General features: G+C 42.2%; 1 protein-coding gene across 1 annotated transcript; it reads left to right on the top strand.

Annotated features, from left to right (window-relative positions):
* The first annotated feature begins 5,547 nt into the window (after positions 1 to 5,547).
* On the top strand, positions 5,548 to 16,300 carry LOC149340071 (uncharacterized). Its single transcript, XM_089550643.1, has 5 exons — positions 5,548 to 5,649; positions 7,785 to 7,957; positions 12,347 to 12,405; positions 14,926 to 14,991; positions 16,041 to 16,300. The coding sequence occupies exons 1-5, from the start codon at positions 5,548 to 5,550 to the stop codon at positions 16,298 to 16,300; spliced, it is 660 nt and encodes a 219-aa protein (XP_089406769.1).
* The last annotated feature ends 11,698 nt before the right edge of the window (positions 16,301 to 27,998 follow it).

The following is a 27,998-nucleotide window of genomic DNA, read 5'->3' as shown; positions in this document are numbered from 1 at the left end:
GGTGGCGTACCTTTCGTTCAAACAATAAACGAAGGCTCGCCCGCGGATACCCCCGGCGCACACTTTATTTCGTGTTTCCATCTATATCTCAGGATTTTTTACTTGCCGTTTGGAAGAGACTGACAAGTGAGTCTACATTTTTGTTTTTCATTGTGATGCACATGGGTTAAATAATTTCGTTTTTCAGATTTAATAGTTCAAGGTAAAAAAGTTTGTGTGCATACATGTATTTTCATTTTTTTTGTTATAAATGCAGGAATGTATTTAACGGCTACATTTGTGTCTCTCTTTGTCCACAAAATTTGTCCGTTGGATTTACTTCTATCAATACATGAAGAATATTCATCCGGCTGAATTGGCTCTGAGCAATCAGGTAGGCCGAACTAAAACTCGAGGGCTTTTTCTTCGGTGAGCCTGCTCGGCCGTAGAAATGAGCTATTATTTACTCACACAGCGCGCGAAGATAAGGAAACGCCTGATGGGCACACTGAGCGTGCTGACGGACGCTTGGGCCAGGTGGTTGGACCCAGTAAATGGAAACAGCGCGAGAATGAACGCAGAAGACTGCAGGGCACAAAGATAGTGATACATATAAAATTATAACATTTTTAAGGAGCTTGCGACAAGAAAATGTGGGGCTAGACAGCCGGTGTTTCTGTCCGTTGTCCCTGGAATGTGCCACTCTAAGCGATGGGCCATAAATATGGAATAAAAAATACTTTGTGAAGCTCTCGGATATTTTTCCAGGTCCTCAGCATCTGAGATATCGAATAGTCTCATTATATTAGTGGTTACGACTATATGCTCGTGAAATATACGGTTATACAGCACGGGACAAACACCAGGCGTGCCTACCCACACATACTCGCATCCTGCCTCTTCCTTGCGGTATAACCCTTACCGATGAATAGTCGATTGCAATACACCTGGAACTCGGCGCACCTTGACACTGGGTAACATGTGTTGAAAGTTCTGTTTGTTTCTTCGGGCTGTCCTACTGGTGGGCTCGCAAATTAAGACCGCGTGTTTTTACTCCTGCAGCCATCACGTCTCAGAAAAACCGCATGCTGTACCAAATTTACGACACTTCGACGATGTGCCTAAACGCAGCTTCGGTGCTCTGTAAGACTCGCTACGATGACGATGACTTCCACTCCTGTGCCAGAGGTTGCAAGGACGAGGGGATATCACGAGCAAGATTCGCAAAGAGCTGGACTGCTCCCAGAGGCAGTTCAGCCGCTTCCCGCGAGCCGAGACGTTCCGTCTGTGCGCCGTGTATCGCTGCTGCCCTTGAAAGCGCAGCTGTGCCTTTTTGAGCTGTCTGAAACTTTAGATCCCAAAATAATAAAGGGTAGGGTGGTTCAGCTATACTTATGACTATAAAACTTTAGCCCCACATAAAAGTGTCGTCAAAAGCACTTCATGGGAAAGTTGCAAACTTGATATGCAGCAGCAAGACGGACGGCACCTTCCCGCGAAGCACCAGCAGTGAATGAGTAGGTATGCTGCATGTTTATTAAGCGTGGATGCCGTTGGCCACCGCCCAGCTTTCGAGGAAAGGCACCATACTATTGTGAAGCGACCACCTCCAGTTGAGACCATAACCAAATGCTTGAGACAAACTCGTATGCTCTTCGGATCACGTGTTATTTTTCATACCTGTGCTCAACAAGTGTGAATCAAAAGAGGCTGACAAGTGAGGCCATATATCCTGTTTTTCGCTGAGGCGTGCCTAGATCAACAAACTTGCTTTCAGATTTCATATTTCAAGATAAAAATTCGGTGTCTCTGAGCAGGTTTTAATAGCTATAATGTACCGTGACCTAAAAAACCAAAGCGTATTTTGAAATCAAGCGAATGTTGTGATAGTTATGCAAAGAATACTAAGACGGCTCCATCACAGCTCAGTACTACAACACTACGACAGACAGGACGTCGCCACACAAAACACCTTGTAAGTGGAAAAACCCAAGGGCATGTATAAGGACTTCGTAGCTTTAAGTGAACTGCACCATACCAATCCTCCTGGAGAAAAAAGAACAGTTCTAATGTTGGTTCCGTTCTCGAACGCTGCTCTTGCCTGATCGTCGCCTTTGTCCCTGCCTTCAGTCTTCTTCCTGCGCCGTCTTCTGATGGCCGCAGAATCCTGTCGACTGCGCTAGTAAATTTCAGGTTCTTCTCCTTTCCTTGCACCAGGGGTGCCTCGCCCGAGACGGTTGGTTTAACTCGAAGACTGAAGCTTGATCTTCGCACCAGGGGTGCCCCGTCAGAGGCGGTCTTGTGATCAGTTGACACGCAGGGGTAAGGCGAATACTTGAAAATTTATATACAGCTATTTACATTGCATATACAAGTTTAGGCACTCGAGACATATTAAGCGGCAAAAAGGACAACCAACAAAAAGGCGGAACTGGCTAACACTAGGGGAGGCCCCTACTCGGCGTAGCCTACGATGCATACCATCTCACCTTAGCCCAGAACCCCAGCTTCCGTAGGGCAAAACGCCCTTTCCATTGCAAACTAAAAGTAAAAACAAACACAAATACAAATTCGTGCCAGCACGTGCGCGAATCGGTACCGCGGGGAGGGGGGACACCCGTAGTTCCCGGCGCGTTCGCGAGCGGCCGCGTTCCAAGAAAGGAGACGCTTCGCTTTGAGGGCCCCCAGCCGCGTTCCGATGACCCCGCGTACACTACCGATCCCTTACAGGTTGTTCATCTAACAGACGTGTATGCCTTGGCTGAGTACCAACCGGAGTGGCACTCACTATTAGTGATGTGCTCTGCATTGCCCCTTTTCTAGCGCATGGTCTTTTCAATATGTATTGTTTAACGCTGTTTTCATAATGGCTTGTATATAGTTCATGTACACAGAACATTACATCACTGTAATAAATACGATATTGAAGAAAAAAAAAAGCGTCGTGGCTGAGTGGTACGAAGCGCGCGCCTGTGTGTTCATTTTACAAAGGGCCTGGGTTCGACTCCCGGCTTGGCTCGTTTTTTTATTTCTTTTTTATTTTTCTTATAATTAACATTAGGTAGAAAGTCGAATGATGATGGATGATTAGGTAGAAGAGGAAAGGCAGGGAGATTAACCCGAATAATAATCGGTTTGCTACCCTACACGGGGGGAAGGGGGGGTGAGGGGATAAACAAATGAAAGAGAAAGGGGAGTAACAGAAAATTGGAGACACTCTAAAAAGTCAGCGTTCGGTGAAGTCACAACCTATCGTGCAGGCCAGAAGTCCGAAAGAAGCTTAGCAGTGCCTTGGAGGCTTTCACAGAAAGTCGAAACTGTCAAACTCTAATGCCTACTTTGAAAAACACTGCGCTATTTACTTGCGCTGCTTACTTGTGTCGAAGGGAAAAAGCAGTGTAGTGTATTGGCGACGGACGTGATTGCGAAGTGCTGTTCTCGGGCGATCAGTCACTCTTTTACATGCGGCACGCAATGAATCATAAATTGTGTGGTGATAGAATTCAGTGCGGAGTCGATTATTCCGAGCAGCCTCGGCTAGCGGCAACCCGGCATTGATCGGCGTACTCAGCGGCTCTAAAGTGAGCGGCGTCTGATTCGGGAAGTCTCCACTTTTGAGCTGTTGTCACAAGGAAAATTCTTTGATGTGCTTCCGTTCGTAGTAATGTTTTGTATTAGATGTCGGATTCGGTGTGTTATGGGTGTGAGCTAGTGCGGTGAGATGGGGATAGTTGAAAGCTGTGTATTTGGGCCGTGAGCAGAGATTCCGCTGCGCAGGTCATCGAACGCAACAAGTGGTGTCGTATATTAGCGCACTTGCCGCTGCAGTTGGCATTGTTATCGTAAGAAGCTGACGACGAGGTTCCGTGGTGTCTGAATAGGGCGCACAAAGAGGTTCGTCATCGTCCTCTCGCGGTAACAATATAAACGAGTAAAAATTCGGGCTTCTTACGCACCAATGAGATGTAAGCGCAGTGTGAGTGAACATTGTGGCTGGCATTTTATTGTTGACATCCGCTCTGATGTTTTTAATCTTTGTAAATATCATCTTTGTAACTAAAGTTGTCCATTTGCTCGATCGTATTCTACTATCGTTGTTTTTCACTGCTGCCACAACTCACAAGAGTGTTGAAACTTGTGCTGTAGGTTAAGGAATGATATATATAACATTTGCTACGCTTATCATGTGAGTGGCATACAGCGGTTGTACGGTCGGTGATTTTTAAACAAAAAAGAACAGCGCACCAGGTCTCGGAGGAAGGAAATGCTTCAGGTGAACCACTCAAGCAGACGACATGACCGGCCGGCCTGCGCGGCCGGCCTAGCTGCGAAAACCTGATACAGGAGGGACCGGTAAAAAACCCCCAGAACCAAGGCACTCTGTTTTGTAGAAAATAAAAGAAAAAGCAATCTTTTTGCAAAATAAAACACTGTTATCATTATACCACAATATCAACCAACATTTACTTTAATTCTGAGTTCATTACGATTTTTACTTTTGACGCACTACATTACGATGCGGACGAGGAGCGCGAACAGGCGCCGCAGCCTTGGCTGCGTTGACTGCTATGTATGAAACGGAGTATAAGTTAAATGAAGGTAATAATCAACAGCTTGTATTTGCAATTTGTGAGATTTTGGCTCTACTTTTGTAACCTACATGTAAAAAACGAGATCAGGGCCTCGTGCGACTGTGAACTACTTACTGCAAAGCCAAGTGTCCTCAATATGGGCTATAAAGCGGTCCCCGCACCCCGCACTTCTCTAAGCCTACCAGTATTGTGACTTGCTAACCACATTAGGCAAGTGCTGGGCAGCGCTTTGTTAAACAAGGTTGTATATTCTAGTTGTGCTTGTACGGAGTGTGAGTTAAATGCCTCAGTGACGGCGCTATAATGAAAGGGCAGTTATTGGCTGAACTGCGTTAATTATTTTTCTGCAGTATCTTTAAAGCAAACTTAAACTGAAATTGTCCCACCTCGGCAGATCTAGCTTCTTTTCCGAAAAAACGCAACACGGCTACTAAAACGAAGAACCAGGGATAAGGAAGACTCGTACGTGACGCCGTTTCTTCTTAACCGTGAATTGCTCAGGATGAACTGGTGGGCTAGTAGGTTACGCATAGCAAATGATTCACGCTTTGTGGTGTATTTTATGTCTATCTACGCCTCTTTCTTGTGTGCCAGGAATGATTTGCCATGAATTTTAAATAAAACTGCATTTTGCTAAGGCAGTGAAAACACAAAGTCGCTTTTTCAGGCGCATTGACTCGTAAATCTTTGGTTATGAATGAGTTAACGGCAGTTTATATTATTCATTGACGAGCATGCCTCTGATCAGGTTACCACCAGCAGAACGAGGCGAATGCCCGTAGATCAGTGATGAGAGAGCTTTTTCCTCTTTCACTTACTCTCCGCGCACCGGAATGCCCAATAGATATAACAAATAAGTGTGCTACATAAAGATAACAAAAGCTACGAATGGTAGCGCTGGTCCCATTTGTTTTTCGTGCATGAAATCTCTGTATATGCAAGCAACATGTGTAATTTCAGACCTGCCATCTCTGCGATGACTGTAAAGAAGTTAGCGCAGCTCTCGTTGTTTTGCGCCGTCTTCGCCGTCCTCGTATTCTCGGCAGCGGAAGCAAGTTACACCAGAGCGTTTTATGAGGTGAGTATCGCTTTGATTTTAAAGTTTATTCAGTCCTATAGCATACAGGTTTCTAAATGACTGGTTACTATAGCTTTCTATTGGTTCTGTAGCGTGAACAGTTGCTGAAGAGGCGCAGAAAAGAAATAAAGCACTTTTGAGTGCTTTTCAGGCACCTTTAACTGCCGCTCCAAGCAAAAGTATGTTGCCTCAAATATCTGAATGCATTGGTGGAACGGATATATACAAAATGGGATATTGCGGTTCTTTAGTTGCATAAGGTTATATTGTATAAAAGGCATACTAACGTTGTGTACGTTTCTTTACTTCATTTTTTTTTTGTGCGTTGCTATTACCTGCGTCTGCAGGCGTGCAGTCTTACGTTTGACAGCATATCTGTCTCGAATGGAGCGTTTATGCTCAGTCTTCACCGCTCACTTATTCTGGCTTATTCTGCAATCCTTGCAGTGTGCTAAAGAGCATTGCCTTCCGTTAGTACTATTTCCATTCAACTGTTAGCGGATTGCATTGAAGCCAAAAATGATTTCCTTCTTTTTCGAGGTTATGCCAGTAGGCTGTCGTCAGCGGTGTATTGTCGAGTAAAGACTTTCAATTTTTAAAATATTTTTTTGCTGACAAAGTGTGCAATGTTCCTGTAAAGCTGCACGGCCCTCACAGCTATCTCACCGCTAGGAGAAAAAAGCAGATCTTTCGACATTATCCCATAGTAACGAAATAGTTGGTGCTGATATGTTGAAAAGCAGAATTTTCGACTGTGGCCTGCTGTGGCGGTCGAGTGGCCATGGCGTTCGGCCAGCTAACCAAAGGCCGTGGCATCAAATCCAGATACCGGAATCCAAAAGCCCTCACGCGATGTGTGATGTCAGTGCCCATTAAAAAATTTGAAATTGGTCGAAGTTAATTTCAACTTGTAATAAAAACAGTGCAAGGACGCAGGACGAGAACGGAGAGTAGACACACACGGCGCTGAACTTGCAACTACGTTTATTGGAAACACACGCTGCTTTTCAAGGCAGGGCGTCAAGAAAGCGCGCGCATGCGCGCTTTCTTGACGCCCTGCCTTGAAAAGCAGCGTGTGTTTCCAATAAACGTAGTTGCAAGTTCAGCGCCGTGTGTGTCTACTCTCCGTTCTCGTCCTGCGTCCTTGCGCTGTTTTTATTACAAGATGCTTAACCAACTCGCCCAAACTGCCATTTTACTACAGTTAATTTCAAGCCCTCCACTATGATGAGAGGTATCTGAAAGCTAATCTGGACCTTTGGTACGTTAAAACCGACTCACCACATACGCACTGAATTCTTGGGGTGTGGAGGAAGATTTTTTTTTTTAAGTAGAGACTTTGGTTTCAGAACAATCACACTGTAAAACTGCTGAGAAGATGCAGTAAGACATATCTTGCGTACGGGACTAGGTTCCGCTTGAACCATAATGGAAAATTTTCACTGTCTTCCGAGTTTCAGCCTTCTGAACAACTGTCAATGATATACAGGTTACAGACGAATTGTGACTTCGCGGGATTCCAAAGTGATTACGATAGTCCACTCAAACAGGCGCTTTTGCTTTTCGAGCGCTATAAGAAAGCAATGTATCAGTCAGGCACAAATTTGCTGCATAAAATGGCAGCCCTAGCATTCGGGGAAGCTGCGATTCCCTGAGAAATTTATTTAGCTCAACACCTAGCTACCAGGAAACGCTTTTAAAGAAGCTCGTTGTTAGAAAGCTTCGCAAAATTGCGCACTATTGATTTAAAGTTTTCGATGAAGCTCAGCAGGCCTGGCACCGACTATCGAGTTTCGCAAAATGACTAAACATTTAACCATATTCAACCGAATTAATAGCTATTGTTGGCTCCTCGTTGCTCTGAAATGAACGGAGAAGGTTCTTTCACTTCACGTTTTTTTCTTCTGCTGCTAATGCAGTGCTACAGAACACATACTTATTGAATGGCTTATGGGCCGCGTTTCTTGCGCTATTGTTTCGTGTTCGACGAAATTATTGAGATCGCCGCCATTCATCAGAGCGGAGTAATCGCCAAATATTTCTATTTACCGAACATATCCCGCCTTCTCCTCAGATTACTCCACTCCCACTCAAGGTGTACGCATTATTTAAGTAATCGCACTCGCCCGCTGCAGCGGACGCAGAGGCAACCGTTGATGACGTACCTATGCTACCGGTCGGGAGTAACAGTTGAACCGGAGGACGGCGTGAACTTGGCCGCCCTATGGGACGGCACTAAGCCCAAGAACGACAAGATCAGCGGCCCGAATTGGCTTGAAACACGTGGGAAGCCTGACAGCTATGTGATGTGAGTACACGCTTGGAGTCTAACGCTGCGCTAATGTTCGCTGTGAACATGGTAAATTGCAGCAGGAATAAATTATTGTAGAAATAAAGGGCTGTGGCTACGTATTCGCATTAGCATCGTTGCTATGAGCACCGTAAGTGTATAGAAAAATTCTGAAAGCCTTCAAGCCCAGTGGTGTGAGAACTGGGGAATGTGTGTTAATTTACAAAAATATGTACATATGTGTTTCACTAAAAAGAAGGTTCCAGATAATTTCACTTATAACATGAATAATAGCAGACTGCATTCAGTGTTAGAATTTAAATATCTTGGTGTATATTTAACCAGTTCAATGTCTTGCATCGTCTTCTTGCAATCTCTTCTTGACATTCAAAAGCTAGAAAGAGTTCAGAATTTGGCCGTTCGTTTTTTTTTCAATAACTATAGGCGATATTTTAGTGTAAAGAGCGCGAAAAAAACTTTGGGTTGGGACACACTTCAAAAACGTTGAAAATCATTTCTTAATATATTTCATTCAACAACTGGAATAGATTGAACCAAATATATAGTCAACCCTGGTTATGTGTCTTTACAGAGAGATCATTCACTTAAATTGAAGGAATACAGGTGCCGGACTGACTTTTTCAAATGTCTTTTTTTCCCAAAACGATTTCGGAATGGAACAAGCTGCCTGAGGATGTAGTGTCCATATCATCAAATGTTTCTATTTCTTCCATGCTGTGACATTTTTTATGTATAATAATTTCGTGTTCTTTCTTTCTTAATGTTACCTTTCCCTCTCAACCCCCCCCCCCCCCCCCCCCCTGTAATGCCAGGCAATGGCGCGGTGGGTATGATGATAAATAAAGAAATAACTAACTTTATTACGACCAGTGTTTCTTCAAGGCCCACAGTTATTTCAAGTCAGAAAAGGGTAGGGAGCTTCCGTTAGGGTCGTCTTCAGCAATGCAAGCAGCACGAGAACAGAGCACAGAAAAACACACAGGCAACCAAGCGCTCAACTTGAGCTTTGATTCAAAATCTCCAAAAAATAGAATATATACCCGCTGAAAAGAAACGTCCACCATAGTTACCAAAAATATGAACACATGGCTTGGTGATTCGTGTGGTGATTTTCGAAATTGAAGTGGAAGTTCTGCACTTCTTTGACTTCGTGTCTTTCTGTGCTCTGTTTACATACTTCTACGCGCTGCTGAAAAGGATGCAATACCAATCAGCCCAGAAGCTTGTGCTAGCCTTTGTTTGTAGTAGCCCGTATGCGGTAGCACGTATTCGGTGATGTGAAATCGAGAGTGCGTAAGGAAATAGAGAAGATCAGGTAGATGAAAAAAAAAACCGAATGCAGACATTGGTCGTTAAGGCGGGCGAATAGATTAACTGGCCGCATTTTGGCAGTCATATCCTTCAATTAGAGCTGTTGAAATATTTGAAATCTTCAATCTTTCGCTACTCCAGTCGCTGAAATAAAAATGCACATTTTCAAAATACTTGAAAATGAATGTTATGTGTTCTCAATTTTACTTAGTTTTTGAATGAAATTGACAAGAATTTAAGCGCTGGATTTGTCATTTTTTTTACATTCGTCCAGGAAAACTTCAAATTGGCAAGAATTCTGGCCAATTTGAAGTGTTCCTGGACGAATGTTCAAACAAATGACCAATCCAGCGATTAAATGCGTGCTGCTGCAATCGGTCTGCGAGGAAAGAAGGCTTCAGTCTCGTGACGATTCGTTTCTATTTCAGATTTTGGATTGTGGCGTAGAAAATAATTAATAAACATTTACGCAAAGCTTTAAATGAGCGCTCAAAAACAATGAGGGTTCTGTGTCACTATGCACTCGATACAAATATGGAACGTTAACAGCGGTATCACCCGTAGCGTGTAAATTTTATGCACTTTAAAGTGAGATGTTGTTCGATATGTATTCTGAAAGTACTCAAGATCCAAGTAGTTCCACAGTAAGCTTTAAGATACGAAAATATGCCTGCATGCTTTAAGTTCCCTTTACAGTTCCTGTATACGCACTCTAGAGATAAAGGTGGAGAACAGTACAGATATTATTAAAGGATTGGACCACGTCATAAATGTTATATCATCTTGCTTTAAAGAAACAATTATTGATGAAAAATCTTATTATTCTGACCCAATATGTCCTTGGGTAACGACTGAGGTCTTAGCTACTATACAAACTAAAGATAAATGGTATAGAAAGCACAAGGAGTTCAAAGCCAATGAATACTATCGAATACAATATAAAATACATAGAAATAAAGCTCTGGTCTTACTTAGAAAATCCAAAAAGAAGTATCATACAACTCTTATAGAAAGCAACCAGCATGCTCCGCGTAATATGTGGAGAATAGTTAACTCAGTCATTACAGATCGAGAAAAGGATCATGTACTGCCAGAACTCATCCCATCAACTAGAACCACAGAAAACCTTGCGGAAGACTTTAATCAATACTTCTGTAATATAGGTCCAACTCTTGCGAAACAACTAAGTATGCACGAAGCCCCCGCGCTCCCAACTCCTGTGCTTAATTCTTTTGTTTTTGATGACATTACTCATGATGAAATCATTTCTACTGTTAAAATAATGACTGGAAGAAGAACACCAGGTAAAGATAAGATCTCCTTACTCGTCATTAAACAGTAGATTGAGGAACTGAGTGAGCGTTTAGAAAAATTATTTAATGCTTCCTTCTACATGACCATACACAGACGCATTTAAAATAGCGCAAGTCACTCCCATATACAAGTCCGGTAGTAAGAATGACGTCCAGAACTATCGACCAGTATCAATACTTAGTGCCCTTAACACAGTATTTGAAAAGTTATTGATAATATGTTTTACACATTTTTTAGATAAACATAACGTACTGGTAGGCAACCAGCATAGATCCAGGAAAAACAGATGTACTTCCACGGCTGAACAGTGTTTAAGTGAATTTATCAACAAAGCACTAAATAACAAAGAGTATGTAGTTGGCTCTTTTATTGATATTGAAAAAGCGTTCGACACTGCGAACCACGACATACTACTATAAAAATTACATCGGTATGGATTCATAAGTCAAACAAAGCATGTTTTCGAAACCTATCTTTCTGGCCGTAAGCAATGTGTGAAAATCGACAAATCCGTATAAGCGTTCATTCCATCCTATGTGGCGTGCCTCAAATTTTGGTGTTGGAGCCATTACTCTTTTCTTTGTGCATAAATGATCTGCCAGATGCTCTGATTAATGCCCAAACTATTATGCATGCCGAAGATACAGCACTTATGTTCTCTAGCCATGAACCTAATATGGTCGAAACGCACGCTGATAGTGATCTTTCTCTGATATGACAGCGGTTTATACAAAATAAACGAACAATTCACACCTCAAAAAATAAATACATTGTCTTCCCTAGTCCATATAAAAGCTCAAACAGATTAAATGAGTTACGAATAGGCGCAAACCCCCTCGAACGAATCGATCAACAGGTATATCTTGGTGTAACTCAAGATTCAGCTTTCATTTTTAATCCTCACATCATTCGTGTAGGTAGTAAATTGAGACGGGCTTGCTTTGTCTTAGTAAAACCTAGAAAGTTCTTCTCGCTCCGCACATCAAAAATTTTGTATTATTGCCTTTTTCAAAACAATATGACTTACTGTATAGTCCTGGGGACTTACGTTTAACACTTACTTAAATCAAATAGCAATTTCACAAAAAAGAGCCCTTCGTATAATAACACATAGTAAACGCACAGATAGATCCGCTCCACTCTTTCGTGACCTAGACATTACACCTTTCTGTGCTATGCGGGATTTCAAACGAGCTTGTGTGGTTATATATATATTAAGCCAGAACATCCCACTGTCATAATCGGTTTTCGTATATCCATCTCGTCCGACTAGAAATTTTTTCAGTGGTCGTTTTAACCTTCCGGTTGTGAATAATGTGTACGGTAAAAGAACTATTGCATATGCCAGTGCTAAAACTTGGAACCAACTGCCAGCTAACTTAAACATAGGTCAATTGTCAATTACTGAAATAAAGAAGTTTTTTCGGAGCCAGCAATATTCGGCTCCACTATAAATCAGTGTGTCCCTTGGATGCATTCATTATTTTATGTTTTGTTTTTGTCCTCCTAACTATTGTATAATTTATTGTGTATTTCGCTTTCATTTGTATATAACCGTCGCATAACTACTGTATAATACTGAGTTGTCTCGCTATAATATATTTTGCACTTTCTGGATGGACCCAAGTCTAGCCGAGAAGGCTAAGGGCCCAGATGATTCGCATGTATTCTTTTTACTAACCGTTTGAATAAAACTGATTTTTATTGATTGATTGATCGATTGATTGATTGAAATATGTCTTGGACGTTGATGTCATGCAGGGGAAACTTCACGGCTGAGTATGACCCGTCAGCAGATATTATAAAAGCAGTGACCAATGGTATGCTTTTTGATATATTTTAAAGGTTTTCACCCGGGTGATTACTTAGTCGACATTAATGCACTGGAGTAGCAACTAAAATACTTTACCCATGATGAAGACATTTTATTGACTCAAAACATCGCTGAGAAAATATGGTTTTCTTACAGTTTGGTTGCATTCTTGCCGGTTGCTAATGCGTTGCAGAATCTTACAACGTATTAAAATCTGTTTTGAATTTGATGAGGTACTAAAAAGGATTAGTTGGCTATGGAGCACTTCAATAAGAGAAAAGAATTTGTTCTTCATGAATTCTGTCTTGGAATTGCCTGCCATTTAGGCAAACAATATTTTTGCATGGGTTAATAAATAATTTGAATGTTGCATGACTCTAAATCTGTTTGTTGATATACAGCTAAGCTCATAAATCTGGCACTCATATAATTATATGAAGAGCAGCGCTTACGGTATGCGAATTGAATACAGTGAGATTGACACCAAGCGAAAGTGGCAGTTGGTTAAACGTTTGTTAAATAAAGATGCTCCTCATCTTTCCCTCTGATCAGTAAGAAGTGGCACGAACATACACACTAATTCTGCTGATATTGCTGACTCTTTCAATAACTATTTTAGTGCATACAGGAGCCTTCGAGCTGACGTCCTTTCGAATAAACTGTCACGCTGCCTCATTCCTTTTATCTCTCTCCCACGGCAGGAGTTGAAGTACACGCTATTATTGCGTCAGTTAAAGTGACTGGTGCAGGCCTAGCCCTCATAGCCCTCGAAAGCAAATTCGGTTTCTGACATTGTGTCGCTCATTATTGCAAGTCTAATTAACAAAATGTTCAAGGCAGGCGCGTTCCCTAACTCACTACTGAATACCAATGTAGTTCCTGTTTTTAAAGGAGGCAGCAACTCAATTAGTAATTATAGTCCCAATTGTATCCTTCTTTTCTTAAGCAAAGTTTCCGAAAAATCTTCCTTAAGGTTTTGATGAGCTACCTAACAAAATTTAACTTACTTTATCCTCACCAGTTCGGCGCCTGGCAAATTTATTCTACTGAATTTGCGCCTATAACTTTCACGGAAACGGTTAAAAACACCATTCGTGAAGGTTGACTACTCGGAGCCCTAGTTATTGATCTCACTACAGCCCTTGACTCTATTCACCATATTATTTCAGCTGTATTAAATCCGTACGGTATGTGTGGTTCGGCACTTGAATTTATTCGCAGCTACATGACTAACAGACGCAAGTAGTAGAAATGAACACCAGCATTTGATATACTAAAGTTGGGAATGAAGGATTCCCTCAGGGATCTATTTCGGGCCCTTTACTTTTTTTTGAACATTAACGACTTACCTAAACCACTTTCTAACACTCAGCGCTTTTTATATGGGGATCGCAACAATATTTAAGAGACATAAATCTAATGAAAAGCTTCACGTCCAACTTAATACCGATCTAAAAAAATATTCAGGCATGTTGGACAAAAACTTGCTGCGCTTAAATTTGCAAGAAACAGCACACGTAGTAGCTCATTCCCCCCAAGGCAGTATTACTATGCATGAATCAGGAAAGATCGGTAACAATTTGATACCCCTTTCTAACAGTGTTAATTTCCAGGGCGTCGTTTTAGATAACCATTTGTTTCATTGTAATCTCCAATCTTTTCTACAAAATATATTGTTCGTGTATTCACAGCCACCTTTGTTACAGTATTTCTTCTTGAGGCAACACATATTCCACTCATCTGTATCCTTTGCAACATCTCCAAAACAAAGAGTTAAGACTAATGACAAAAAGCCCATTTGGCTTCCATTCCCTTCTACTCTATTCCAGTCCAAACAGTCGGCCTCTTAGCCAATTACACTAAAATTATCAGTTATTGTTAATCGCGTCATTCATTGTGGCGTAGAACATGAAACATTCCCCAACCATAATTTCAAAACATACTAATGAAACTAGGTTTTCCGAGCGTGTTAATGTACTCCTTCAAACCTATGTACTTATAGGAGGCTCTCCGCAATATTCACCAGCATAACGTGATGAAATTCTTTACCACTCTACATTCAATCGCTGCCCAACAGTTCCATTTTTCTAAACCACATTAAAAATCTTGATTTAATTTTTACGTACGGTGATGCTATTTTTTTGTTATTCTTTGTCATTGTTGTACTGCACGCATATATTAGACTGAATCAAGAACGGATATGGCCTCGCAGGATGAACAGTTGCGCACAGCGACGACTTGCTTTGGGCAGTGATGGACATGCTCATCCTTGTGTCATTTTTGTGTACAAAATATTTAAGAAGATTACGGTCTTTATGTAGCCATAGATCTCTAAAAATCTGCTGCGAAGCTTTACATCACGCCACTTCAGTAGTGCTTGATTGAACATTTGAAGAATGTGCTAGGAAGATAAAAAATGAGGAAAATTGGACAAAAAACATGAATTACAACTTTTCCAGAATCATAGAAAGTCTACACTACCTAATTTTGCTATTTCTTTGTCGTCATTGTTTTCTTTACACTGCAGGCGTTCAAGAAAGCTTGCAAGTTGTACTGCCTCCATACGACGGCCAAGCTTATTACTTTAAAATAAGTAAGTAAATTTTGATGTCTTCTTCAATACTGAGGAGTGGAAATATTATATTTTCTTTATTATCTCGCCTTGTAAAAAGTACCAGAAATGCGAGTGACATGCATCTGTGCGAAAAGCAAGACCAACACGTTGTTTTCAACTTACCGAGCAGAGTAGCGATGTTCTGAGAGTTACTGGGCCGAAAAGAGTGCCTTAAACAATAACGGGGATACCTTATTGAGAGAGTGTTCCGTACTCTAGCGTAGCTTATATAGAAGAGAACTAAACGCTCGAATATCGGCTTTTAAGTTTCAAGCTTAGTCAACGAGGAGACAAGGAAGTTCTCTATGTTGAAGAAATCGGAATTTAGCCAACAAAGAAATAAACAGGGCAGGGCAGTGAAAATAAAACCAACCACTTTTAATTCCTTTCAAGTTTATTCTTGTTATACCTTTGACACTTGGGTCGTTAGCCTCCCAACACCGCTATCGCTGAAATACATCGGTAGCTTCTTGCTTGTAAAAGAGTGGAAATGGAGGAAATCAGGTGGCGAAATAAAACGGCGATTATATTTTGATTTCTTTTCATAATCCGCCCCGGTCGTTCTTTGTAGTATGGGTCAGGTCGCTCTTCCTAGACCTCACGCTGCATGCTACTTACCTCAGTCTGCTAATGATCTGGGTAATGTCACGTCCCCGTTGTGTCTACAATGTCCCACTGTAGGTGGTGGACCATAAAAACGAATTAAAATTGATGTAATTGGATTCTTTTTATACCTGCCCAGGTCATCATAATTTAAGGTATTGAATAGCCCCAATATTCTATAGGTTTGAACCAGTTGTGGGTGAAACAGGCTATAGAGTACGGGAGGAACAAAGTGCCCGTGTGCCGTTTTTGTTGCTACCATGATATGTAAACCTTACCGCTGAATTGTGCAATGCAAAGTCATTGCCAGGTGATAGAATTTTACAGCAGGTAATATGTGCTCCACCTCTGTGTTTTTTTTCTTTTTTGCGGATCGTGCCACTAGGCGACTTAGAAATCAAGAGCGCGTGTTTTCATTCCTGCAGCACTCCCGTCTCAGAAAAACCGCGTGGTTTACAAGATTTACGGCACTTCCTCGCTGTGCTGGCGCGCAGCTACGCTGCTCTTCAAGACGTGCTACGACGACTGCAATGACAACTGCGTATCCTGCGACAAAGGCAGCAAGGACGAAGGGATATCCCAATGCAAACCTCGGAAGGAGCTGGGCTGCCCCAAAATGCAGTTCGCCCGCTACCCGCAAGCCGCGCCGTTCCCTCAGTGCCCCGTCTATCGCTCCTGCACTTGAAAGCACAGTGGGGCCTTTCTAAGCGGCATGGAATCCTATTTTGCGAAATAAAGCGTGGCAGGGCGGATCAGCTATTCCTTGTACCATTAAATTTAGGCTGCGGATAAAAATTTTTAAAAGTGCTTTCCATCTGATTTGAAGAATTTGTGTTCGACAACAGGACGGAGGGTGCTTTCGTGTGGCGTGCCAGCTCCGCATGAGTAATGAAGCTACGTCTCCGTTGAAGCTTGGCGGCTGTCGCCCTCTGCCTGTCTTTCTAGGACAGACAACACACCATTGTGAGGTGGCGTATCTTCAGTTTAAACAATAAACGAAGGCCCGCTCGCGGCAAACCCGACGCACACTCGATTACGTGTCCCCATCTATATCACAAGATTTCTTACTTGCCGATTGGAAGGGACTGACGAGTGAGTCTATATTTTTGTTTTTCATAGTGATCCGCATCGCTTGGAAAACTTTTGTTTTCCCGATTCCATTGCTCAAGATAAAAAGTTCGTGCGCCTGCATGTATTCCCACTTTTTTAATGCAGGTATGCATTTAATGGCTACATTTATGCCTCGCTTTGTGCATAATTTTTGTCCGTTGGATTTCTGTCCACCAACACATGAAGAATATTCCTCTAGCTCATTTGGCTATGTGGGATCAGGTAGGCTGAAGGAATAGTCGAGGTCTTTTTCTTCGGTTAGCCAGCTGCGCCCTAGAATTTAGTAATTCTTTACTCAAACAGCGCGCGAAGAATTGGAAACGACTGAAGGACACATAGAGGGTGCTGACGAACGATTGGGCTAGTTGGTTGGATCCAGTAAATGAAAACAGCGCGAGAATGAACGAAAAGGGCTGCCGGACACACAGATAGTGGCACATATAAAATTACAACATATTAAATAACTTGCGACAGGAAAATATGTGGCTAGACAGCCTGTGTGAGGACGCAGTGCACAGGAGACTCTATGTAGTTATCATTGAAAGCCGGGTCACCACGAGGAATCCAGAGTTCGATGCTTAGCATCGCTTTGAAAGGTTACAATTCGCACTGGTACACGAAAACGAGTCGCGAGATGAATGTTATCCAATAAATAGTCTTTAGAGGTGAATCGATGATTTTCACTCAGTGGGACCAACGGCAGAGGCTGTGGCGTCTTGAAAACCACCGCTAATCCCTTGGTTTGGTGTTTAGACGGGTACCGTATGAAAAGCCTGTCGTTACGACGAGCTGTACCATTCTGCGCAAGCATTCACGTCCATTTTGTGCTGGATAAGCCTCTTCCAGAAGCCCTATTTTGGTTTCAGCCCGACCGTGGTTCATTTAACACTAACATTTAACACCGAAAGAAGTGCAGTTCACACGATGCATGCACATTAAAAAAGTAATAAAAATACGTAACTGATTAAATTAAAAAGAGCAACAATGTGCGTCATCAGAGAGTTAAGTTAAATTTGAGATTGCCACCCGCTCCTGACATGAGAAGCACAACGGCGCTTGGCTGCACTTTATCGCACTTCGCACTCATTGCCACTGCTTTCGGCCGGGTCGAGCTACATCAGTACGAAGCTCTCAGTACTGAGCGAAGAATGGCTGCAAAAAATAACATAGCAACCCCTCTAAAGCTGTGGCCGACCACTGGCAAAAGCAGGTACTCTGTTACTTCTGCCGACAGCAGTGAAGTTTAGCTCTGCCGGGAAAATCAGAGCCGCGAATAACGCTGAAAAGCGCAGAAAGATTGTTGACTCCATGCCCTATGGGGCCAATAAGAGGCGCGTGCAGGGAGAATTTCAGCCCACAAATTCTCCTGGCTGCCGGCAGAATAAACGCTGCTCATTTATATTTCTGTGAGAGCGATTCACACTACAATATCCCGATTATTTTGGTGCCCCCTCTCGCCCTCTCGTTAGAGATAGGTTCATATAGGCTGATGTGAGCGCATAAACTGTCGACTCAGAACTACTCCTGCATGGCACCCCATCGCCATCAATCAGATCAGGCTGATTGATGGCGAAATCGCCGAGGTTGTTACCTCTGGTAACGAGCGAAGAGGTTACATGAATGAGACACCTGGGACGCAGGCACATCTCGGTTCTTCTAATCTAGACTCCGTAAAAACGTTCGTCAGTAAGGCAGGGTTCTCAGGCGGATCTGTCATGCCAAACATGGCACAACTTCGGTCTGATTGCCAACGGCAATTTGAGAACCTGACAGAATTGCATGGCCGCTGTAAAAAATGTGATTACTATCAAGAAAAAACCGCTAGCTTCCCAACACGCCAGGAACAGCGTTATCTTCTCCATCGGCGAGCTACGCATGGACCCACATAAGCGTGCCATCTTGCACAACGTAGTGACACATCGGAGCGCCGCCTAAATTCAAGTTTGCTCCCGAATAGCACATTCCAAGTAGTCGGCCTCTGACTTTCAGTTAGTTAGCGGCATAAAACACTACGTGCAAGCATGTCAAAGGGCTTTATTCTGTTCTGTCTGAAACATTACCTTCGATTTTGTATCGACTATATTGTGTCATTCCCTGACTGAGTTAGTACAACTGTCTAGTGCAAAAAAAAAATTTCTTTGCGCTGAAATGGCTGGACAAGAATTCTGTAGTTATATTTCTAGATAACACGTGCTACAAAGACGGCCGTTTTCACCATGTCATTGGTACTAACGGCTACTCTTCAGGCAGAGCTCAGCAAGGTGTTTTTTCCCCACGGAAGCAGGTTTTTTAAGTCTGGCACAGTTAAAATCATACATTTCATTTGACAATCCACGATTTTGGCTTTCTGTTGATGAAACAGTAGACAAGTGTGCTGCCATTTCTTTCATTTTTGTTTTTTTTAGAGACCGCAGTGCTCTATCTGTATATAGTTACGACGGCATCCTTGTCCTAGAAGCGGCAGGTCGTACTTGTTGTGAGTAAAGGGAGCAACAGTTGTCACGCACGCCGGGTAGAAAAATGGGGAAAATGAAATAAACATATCATAGGTTAGCAAGCTCGTTCTTTGGCACGAAATTCATTCACTAGCACGGAATAGCCAGAATTACTTTACGCGATCAGCTTCTGTTACAGTTATTTATTTATTTATTTATTTATTTAGAACATACTGCAGGCCTACAGTAGGCCCAAGCAGGAGGGGCGAATACATAATATATGAAAAAAGAACAGGTTTAGCAAAATTGAAAAATGTTAAATACAAGTTGTAACACAAAATACAGCAATAAATACAGTTACAAAACCAGTTACAAATACAAATACAAATACAGTTACAAATACAGTAACAAAACCACTTGAAGTTTATTTCTAAGAACACAAAGGTATCTTTCAAAAAGTGTACCTTTACGCCCCGTAACATTCTCGGGTGGTTGTAATTACTGGACGGGTATGGATGTGAATGGTAGACAGAAGATAGGCGTTAAAATCCAACTTTTTATCGGGTAAACCTACATATGCAAACAAACAGGAGACTCGACGGCGGCTATACCAGCAATTGGTCTCAGTGGTGGTCAAAGATCAGGAATGATGGCGTTAGGCCGCACTCAATCTAAATATGACTGCCAGGTTTTTGTATAAGGCGCTAAAAGAAACTAACACTGTCTGGAACATCTTCGAAACAGTTGAGGTTAGCTACTATTACTCCATAGAAATCTGGTGACCTCCCTTGTGAAAATCTGGTAAGGCTGAGCGCTGGTGGCTTTCAGCGAAGAACATCAGCGAGACAACGTACAAAACTAAGCAGTGTTACCCTTCTTTTCAGTAAGCACCGTACAGATTTTTGTACCACAAAGCATTACGTCGCCCGCCTAAAAATGAAAATCACAACTAATAATGACACTACCATCCATTAGCGCAAGACATATTAAACCATTTCCGAGCGTGCACTCAGCTGCTGGGATGCTGTCGGTCAATCGGAGATTGCGTAGTCCCACTCACTCAGTCGTCGAAGGACTTTGTGGGATCCGCAAAGGTGTCCGCGGTTCACTGAAGTAATTTCCGCGCGAGTAATGAGAAAGCATGGCGATTCTACGAAGGAACAGTGGTATATACCTTATCCACGCACAAATTATGGACTTGAAACACTAAGATATGTATTATCATCGTTCCTGAACAGATACATTTTCACTGATCCATTCATTCTCTCCGTTTCATGTAACAGTACCAGAAATATGTTCATACAAAACAATGAGTAGTATCCAACCGTGAAATATACAAATTAGCTATGTGATGTGATTAATCTGCTATTCTTTGCCTCTGTATAAGAGTACAGAGACTATTCTGGTGATCTATTTGAAGGAATTGTACATGTTTGTTATTTCATGTATTTTCTTGTTTTTGTTCTTAGTTATCTGTCATCGCCCTGTCGAACCGCTACGAGAGATGGGAGCTTTCTCAAGCCGCGTGCACGGCTCTTTTTCTTTCGTTTCTCCTCAGCCATTGTACATGACTGAAAAAAACGAAACTGAACTGAACTGAAATTCTTTTCAAATTCTATATCAATGGTAGTCTAATTTTAATATATTCCTTTGTAGTTCGTGCAGTTGTGAGTATTAGCACTGACTATTACTCGTTAACGTTTGGTATTTTCCTGCTTTCGATGACTTCCCGCCGATTCGACCAATGGCCAGTTGTTTAGCGCAACCACTTTTCACTTTTTGGGCGACGCCATGTTTTCGTGTCGATGAGCCATCTAATGATTTCGTCATATAAAACGTGGAAGCTTCTCACCCCTACAGAGCCGCTTCTTTCGCTGTACGACATATTTGTGTCTACATCCACATGCCATCACCAGAATTATATTTTGCGCCGTGCCGTCGTATGATGTCGCGTCTGAAATAGGTAAAATTGGTAAATCGGTTTTTGATGAAAGGAAATGGAGCAGTATCTGTCTCACGTATCTCGGTGGCGCCTTTTGCGTTCCGCCTCCGTCGAAACGCGGCGGTGGTCTTTTATGCGCAGCTGGGCGAGCTGTCGGGACTACTCTGCTCGCGGTATTAAGGCGGCGACGTTGCGGTTGTCTTCATCAGTAATATGTTCGGTAGCACTGGTTCAAAGTTAGTTGTAGCTTTTTTGCTATAATAGAAATATAATTATTGCCATACCCTTTCTATCACGGTGGCGACGAGTTACGCATTTCCTAGTAAATAAGGGTGATTACTTTATTGATTTTGTACTTTTGCGTCATTTACTTTACTTGCACTACTGTTCTGCTTATTTTTTTTCAAATTCATGACTATTCATTTCATTCTAGGCTATATATGAATACTGGGATTCCTTGCGCTTTTACGCCACATGCACTCTCTGTTCTCTTGCAGGCATTACTGCTGAGGAGTTAATTATGTTTTCACTGTCCTTAACACACAAAACTACCGATATTGTCACCGTGTCCTCTTTTGTGGCTTAATGAATAGCTTTGCAGTGTGCCAGATTATGTTGATCTCCCAGTCCATACTGTTCCTCCCCCTGTTCAAGCATGCTTGATTCTATATTGCCTGGTTCTGAGGCACAATGCAGCAGCTTGAAGTAGGTTGGACGGCGTCTGGAATTATCATGCAGCATTTCCTCCTGGACTGTGCTCTTCCCAGCTCTGTATTTGTGCAATGGTTCTTTTGTTTTCATTATTTTTTTCTCATTTAGCCTTGTCGGCTTCGCAGTGTTCCTTTCTTACGTTCGTGATAACTTCCATTTCCTTGTTGTTGCCTGCGTAATCTAGCCCTTTCTTCCATCGCGTATCCGCGTTATTAGTGCGCAAATATCTAAGGCCTTTGGCTGCCCAGTTCTTCTCATCCATTTCTTTTGGCCTCTTAAACGATGTCTTGCGGCGTGCTACCCGTGCCTCAAAGGACGATCAACCCGAGCTCCCTGTAAAAAAGCCCTTATTTTCTTTCAATGAAACTCTGTAGCCAATCTGACCACGACTCAGACTTTTTACCATCTCTAGTCTTTGTACCGCATCTGATTTTAGGTATTGTACCACATTCGCAAAAGTCGGGCCCGAAACCATTACACCCTTACAGAGACCTCGTATTACTACATATTCACTGTACCCTTATTGGGCTCTATGATTCAGAATGGCCGCGTTCCATTTTCATGGGTTTTAAGGCGAAAGCCATAATAGTCACATTATGAGCAAAGCCAGCCGCGTACGTTAGTGTGTGTAGTCGCCGATGGTACAGAAAATCCTACTGACGGTAAGAGAAACAGGGCGTCATCAAGCGACCGTAGGACGCACTCAGCAAGCCCAGCGGCGTAGTTTCAGGCAATCATATACATTTGAATCGTCTTATATACAACCCACTGGCTGTTGCCAAAGTGGCGCCAGTATTACTGACTATATTCGTACAAAAACTGTGAGCAACTATTTGCCGTACAGCGTTCCGGGTGTCATACCATTTCTCATTGCATATAGCTTACACGCTACTCAAGTCAGAGGCTAGCTTGAGACAGGGGATTTTATTCGACGACATTTGCAACTTGAATTTATTTATTTATTTATTTATTTATTTATTTATTTATTTATTTATTTATTTATTGTACCCTCAGGGCCAAAGGCATTACAGAGGGGAGTGGGTTAATTAGGATAAAGAACAATGAATATAATACAGTGAAAACAGGTAGTACAAAATAAATTTTCTCCAGATTAAAACAAACAACATTCAAAAAGCGTAAATAACATAAAATCAATGTACATAACACAGTGGAAACAGATATAAGACATGATCAACTTCTTTCAGAATAAACAGTGTTAGTTAATGCGTCGTGAAAGGTTTTGTTATCTGCAATGGCTGCAATATCGGAGGGAAGGCGGTTCCATTCGACAGATGTGCGAGGAAGATATGACTGAAAAGATTATTTGGTGTGGCATGTTGGGATGCCAACCTTGTGGCGGTGATCGATGCGACGTGAAATGTATTCTGGGGGTGATATGAAATAATTGTGAAGCGTAACGTGATGATATAGCTTGTGAAATAGTGTGAGGCGACCAATTTTACGGCGAGATTGTAACGGTGGGAGTGACACGTTAGATTTCATGGCTGTGATGCTTGCCGTACGGTTGTAATTTGAAAGAATGAAGCGAACGGAATTATTTTGGACTAGTTCCAAGGAATATGCAAGGTTATCATGTGTAGGGTCCCATATTGATGCTGCGTATTCTAGTTTAGGACGTATAAGTGTTTTATAGAGTATAAGCTTAAGAGATGAGGGAGCGGCTGAGAAATTGCGACGTAAGTACCCTAAAATGCGGTTAGCGTTATTAATAACGTAGTCAATATGAATACACCATGTTAAATTTTGAGTGGTATGAATACCTAGGTACTTGTATGTTTTTACCCAATCAAGAGGAGTGCCGTTAAGATAATATGAAGGAAGAGCGTTAGGTGCACGGGAAACACGCAAAGCTTTACATTTATTAATGTTTAATTCCATATTCCATGTAGTGCACCAGTCTGACACCAAATTGAGGTCTGACTGGAGAGTGTCAGTATCGTTAACGTTATTTATTTCCCGAAATATCACACAATCGTCAGCAAAAAGGTGAATGTTGGAAGATATGGCAGAAGGAAGGTCATTAATATAGATTAAGAATAGGAGTGGTCCCAGGACCGATCCCTGTGGAACACCAGATAGCACGTTAGCAATCGGTGAATTAGTGTTATTAGCATGCACAAATTGCCAACGGTTAAGAAGGAAAGATTGAATCCAGTCGAAGACGTTAGGATTGAGATTAAGATGGCTCAATTTATGTAGCAGTAATTTATGACATACTTTATCAAAGGCTTTGGAAAAATCCAAGAAAATGCAGTCAGCACAAGATGAGTTGTCAAGTATGCGGTATAGCTTATCAGTAAAGGCAAGTAATTGAGTTTCACACGAGTATGTTTGACGAAAACCATGTTGCGCAGGTGTGAAAAATGAATTCTCATCGAGAAAGGTAACGACATGCTTGAAAATGATGTGTTCTAGTAATTTGCAGCATGTGCTAGTGAGCGAAATGGGACGAAAGTTTTGAGGGGAGTGCTTACCACCGGACTTGTGAAGTGGAACCACCTTCCCAATTTTCCAGTCGTTAGGAAGGCTTGATGTGTCGAGTGACTGTTGAAAAAGTTTGGTTAGTATAACTGAACTATAAGCACAAGTATTTTTTAGAAATTTAGCGATAATCGCATCAGAACCAGGTGAAGAATCATTTTTCAAAGATTCAATTAATTTAGCTATGCCAGGTGGATCGATAGTTATAGGTGACATTGTCGGGAACCTGTGGTGCTGTATGTGAGGCAGATTAACGCTTGAAATTGCGTGCCTTACCCGACTTCACCTACCTTCCCTTAAGGCGTGGTTGAGGTATTCCCCGAGATGTGAGACTGTTACTTCGCCATTTCTTTTCTTCAAAACACGAAAGTCGTATTAAGACTGTGACGCAGTCCCTTGTCGTACGCCATAAGTGGGAGGTGTCATACTATTTCTCTTTCCATATAGCATACGTTTCTTAGTCATATTGGAGGTTAGCCCGCAATAGATATTCGAAGCGAGCGTCCCACTGTTTCGCTTGGACCATTGTGGATTCAGCGCTTATGGTACCGTTCGGAGAGGCGTCCTCGTTTTATTTCTGAGTGCGGGACCAGCGTCGAAGTCGAACGCTCCCGATGACGCACTGATGCTTTCGCTTCCAAATTACGTAAGCAGCCTTAAGTGACCTGAATTTTTTTCGATATGTTCTTCTTTCATCAGTTCACAGCCCTTAGATATTTGTACGCCTCTACGCGCGGTACTTTACGTCCTTGCATGACTCCGTTCCAGTTCTGCTAAGGCTGAATACCAAAACGCCAGATTTTTCCCTAGAGTTACCTGGAAGGAGTTCTAGATAGCTTTGGCTATCTGCAAAAGTACCACATCATCCGCGTACACTAAACACGGAACTCCTTGGGCTACTTTTAGTTCGTCGACTGTACACTCTGTCCTTCTGAACCGTGGGTTGCCTCCTTGACATAAAAAAATGTGAACAACAGCGACGACAAGAGGCTCTATTATGTTGGCATCTAGTCCTGGTTCAGTTAGAAAGTCCCACATAGCTTTTGTCGAGAAAACCCAGCCATATACGCCACTTTTGCCAAATAGCTATTTCAGGGGACTGCGTTAATTAAAAATGACTGTCCTCGAAACGTATGCCCTGCCTAAAAGCATTTTTCAGTTCCAAGCGTTCCATTTTACTCTATACATTTTAGCAGTTCTCTTTTGATAAGCGGCATCGCAAACGTATGTACAACAGAAGTTACTGCGATCTATCTGTAAGAGTCAATGCTGTCTTTCTCGCCTTTACTTTTCTACGGTGTATTTAATGTGCCGCGCAGCAAATCTTCTCATACCTGCTTAATTTGAAAGAGTTGCTGCATAGCTTTCAACATTTCCTCCTTAACTTCCGACCCCGGCTCAGTATACAAGCTTATTGCAGATTGCATCACGATCATTTGCCGTATTATTAGGCATCCATTCCAGCTTTCTCTTCCTGTCTTGGTTTCCTCAGCTGAACTTTTCTCCACCATCTTCAGCGTTGCAGAATCTGTTGCATCGATGTCGCTCCCCAATTTACTTTGAATTTCATAAACTTGCCTTTAATTTACTTATAATTACCAAACTGGTGCAGTTCAAAGCAATGCGGGTTCTCTCCTAGACTAGTTTTTCAGGCAGAGGCAACGCAGGGCAGTACAATTCCACAGATGTGTGATCGCCTATCGCTTGGCAGAAAAAGCTAGAAGTCTCCGTGTGTGCGGCTTTCAGAAAGAGCATCGAGATATAGATACCACATAACTCCGAGGCATTATCCCTAATTCCGTGAATAACCTTCCTGCCATTGGGCGTGTGAATAATACGAGTACCCGAAAGCCTGTTTCAAGTGCAATGGGGACCATCGAATGTCGGTGAGACTCTTCATAAATCCACTCGGCTCCACGAGACCTCGTATTTGATTCCAAAAATGGTAGTCACATTTCTATCCAGGTAAAATGCAAAAGGATTTGTTTACTTTAATTTTGGTGCATGCCGAAGAACACAGATGGTCAAATTAACCAGGCGCCCAGCGCTATAGGAAGCCTTAGCATCGCTTCTACGTACGTGGCTCGGAAAAACAGTCAGCTGTACAGACGCCTTTCAGAAGTTCTGACTCATTTTTAGGGAGTATACCCCACAGATTTATTGCAGTGAGTGCTTTATCATTCGCTCTTCCTTAAACGATTGAAATTAAGTACAAATTAACCGACCTCCACTAGCGGGCGACTAGCGGGCGGGAGGCCATGACCACTCACACGAGAATTTGCAGTGTTCAGCACTATTAACGATTACGCTGGTGTCGCCTGCTAAGTGCACGACTGAACGCCCCACTCCCTTTTCTCACTATCCAAGCCGGTCGTTCGAAAAAAAAAAAAAGGCGGCCTCTTCAAGTGTGAGAAGTAATGCTAAGCTTGAGGTCTCGTGCTTTCTTTAAAGCTCCTTCTTATTCCCCTAAAGATGGCAACTGAAACATTTACTGAGAAGCTCTGGCCAGCATGCGTTATGAACACGGACACATTGAGGGAAGTACAGGACAACTGAACGGCAGTGCCTGCAAAAAAAATGCTACTTTCACGACTGGCGCTCTTTATTACAATGGTTATAGCGTGTCTTGGCACAGGTGTTTGTCGCGTTTGCCGTTCCTAATATACCTTTCAACGCCTCACAGCTTTTCTAAAATTTTTCTGTGCATATAACTCTTTCTACTCTTGCTTCGAGCATCCTCAGCTCGGTCATGATAAGAAGGACCAACTGATTTTTATATTTTCATTGAGTTTGGATGGTATTTTTGTGACCGAGATGTAAAACACGAGCAAAAGGGCTGCAAGTGCTGTGAACTAGTTATCGCAATGCCAAGCGTCCTCAATAAGAGCTACAAAACGGCATTCGCCGCATTCGATTCACGCAGCTTGCCAGTCGTTTCACCTGCTAACAACATTAGGTAAGTGCTGTGCAGTTACCTTGTAACTATTTAGAATATGCTGCCAGGGTTTCTTTAGAGTGGTGTCTTAGCAGCCGAAGTCACGGCACTATAATAAGATGAGAGTAGTTCGCTTAAATTCGTTCATTAATCATTTTCATGTAGTGTCCTTAAAGCAAACTTATGCAACGAATAGTCACGACTTGGTAAATTTAACTCCGTTTTTACTGTGCCATGATTTCAGCCTACAACCAGAAACTATGAATGCGGAAAATTTCTCTGAGTGAAGTATTTTACTAACAAACAAGCTCTCATATTTTACGCCTTGAGCTCAGTTGGACCTTGCATTTTCAAAGAATGCACTCAGCCTTTGAATTGAAACCGAATTTTTATGAGACTGAAAAGACGAGGTCACTTTCCAGATCTTGGTACGAGTAAACATTTTTTTTACCATTGAGTTTACGGCAGTTTAGGTTGTGAGTTTACCTGCATATCATCGCTCCGGTTTCCACTAGCAGAACTGTGCCTAAGCCAATTGGTAATTAATGCAAGAGATTTTTCTAGCGTGTTACAAAATCCAGGCGCTGGAAACGTTTGGAAAATGCATCACAAGAGAAGGAAAAAACAATGCCACGCTAAGAAAAAACAAACAAATTTCGCTTAGATTGTTCATGTATAGATAGTTACGTGCATAAACTTTGTGCATATTAAATGTAACACGTGTATCTTCAGGCCTGCAATCATTGCG

The sequence above is a fragment of the Amblyomma mixtum genome, chromosome 6, assembly GCF_055824585.1.
Source record: "Amblyomma mixtum isolate Tamu chromosome 6, ASM5582458v1, whole genome shotgun sequence".
NCBI classification, from domain to species: domain Eukaryota; kingdom Metazoa; phylum Arthropoda; class Arachnida; order Ixodida; family Ixodidae; genus Amblyomma; species Amblyomma mixtum.
This window is presented reverse-complemented; position numbering and strand designations above follow the sequence as displayed.

Excerpts from the sequence above, each read along its gene's own strand:
- LOC149340071 (XM_089550643.1), top strand. The coding sequence starts at position 5,548 with ATGACTGTAAAGAAGTTAGCGCAGCTCTCGTTGTTTTGCGCCGTCTTC. Across the intron at positions 7,958-12,346 it reads AAGCCTGACAGCTATGTGAT|GGGAAACTTCACGGCTGAGT; the intron begins GTGAGTACACGC and ends GATGTCATGCAG. Across the intron at positions 12,406-14,925 it reads TATAAAAGCAGTGACCAATG|GCGTTCAAGAAAGCTTGCAA; the intron begins GTATGCTTTTTG and ends TTTACACTGCAG.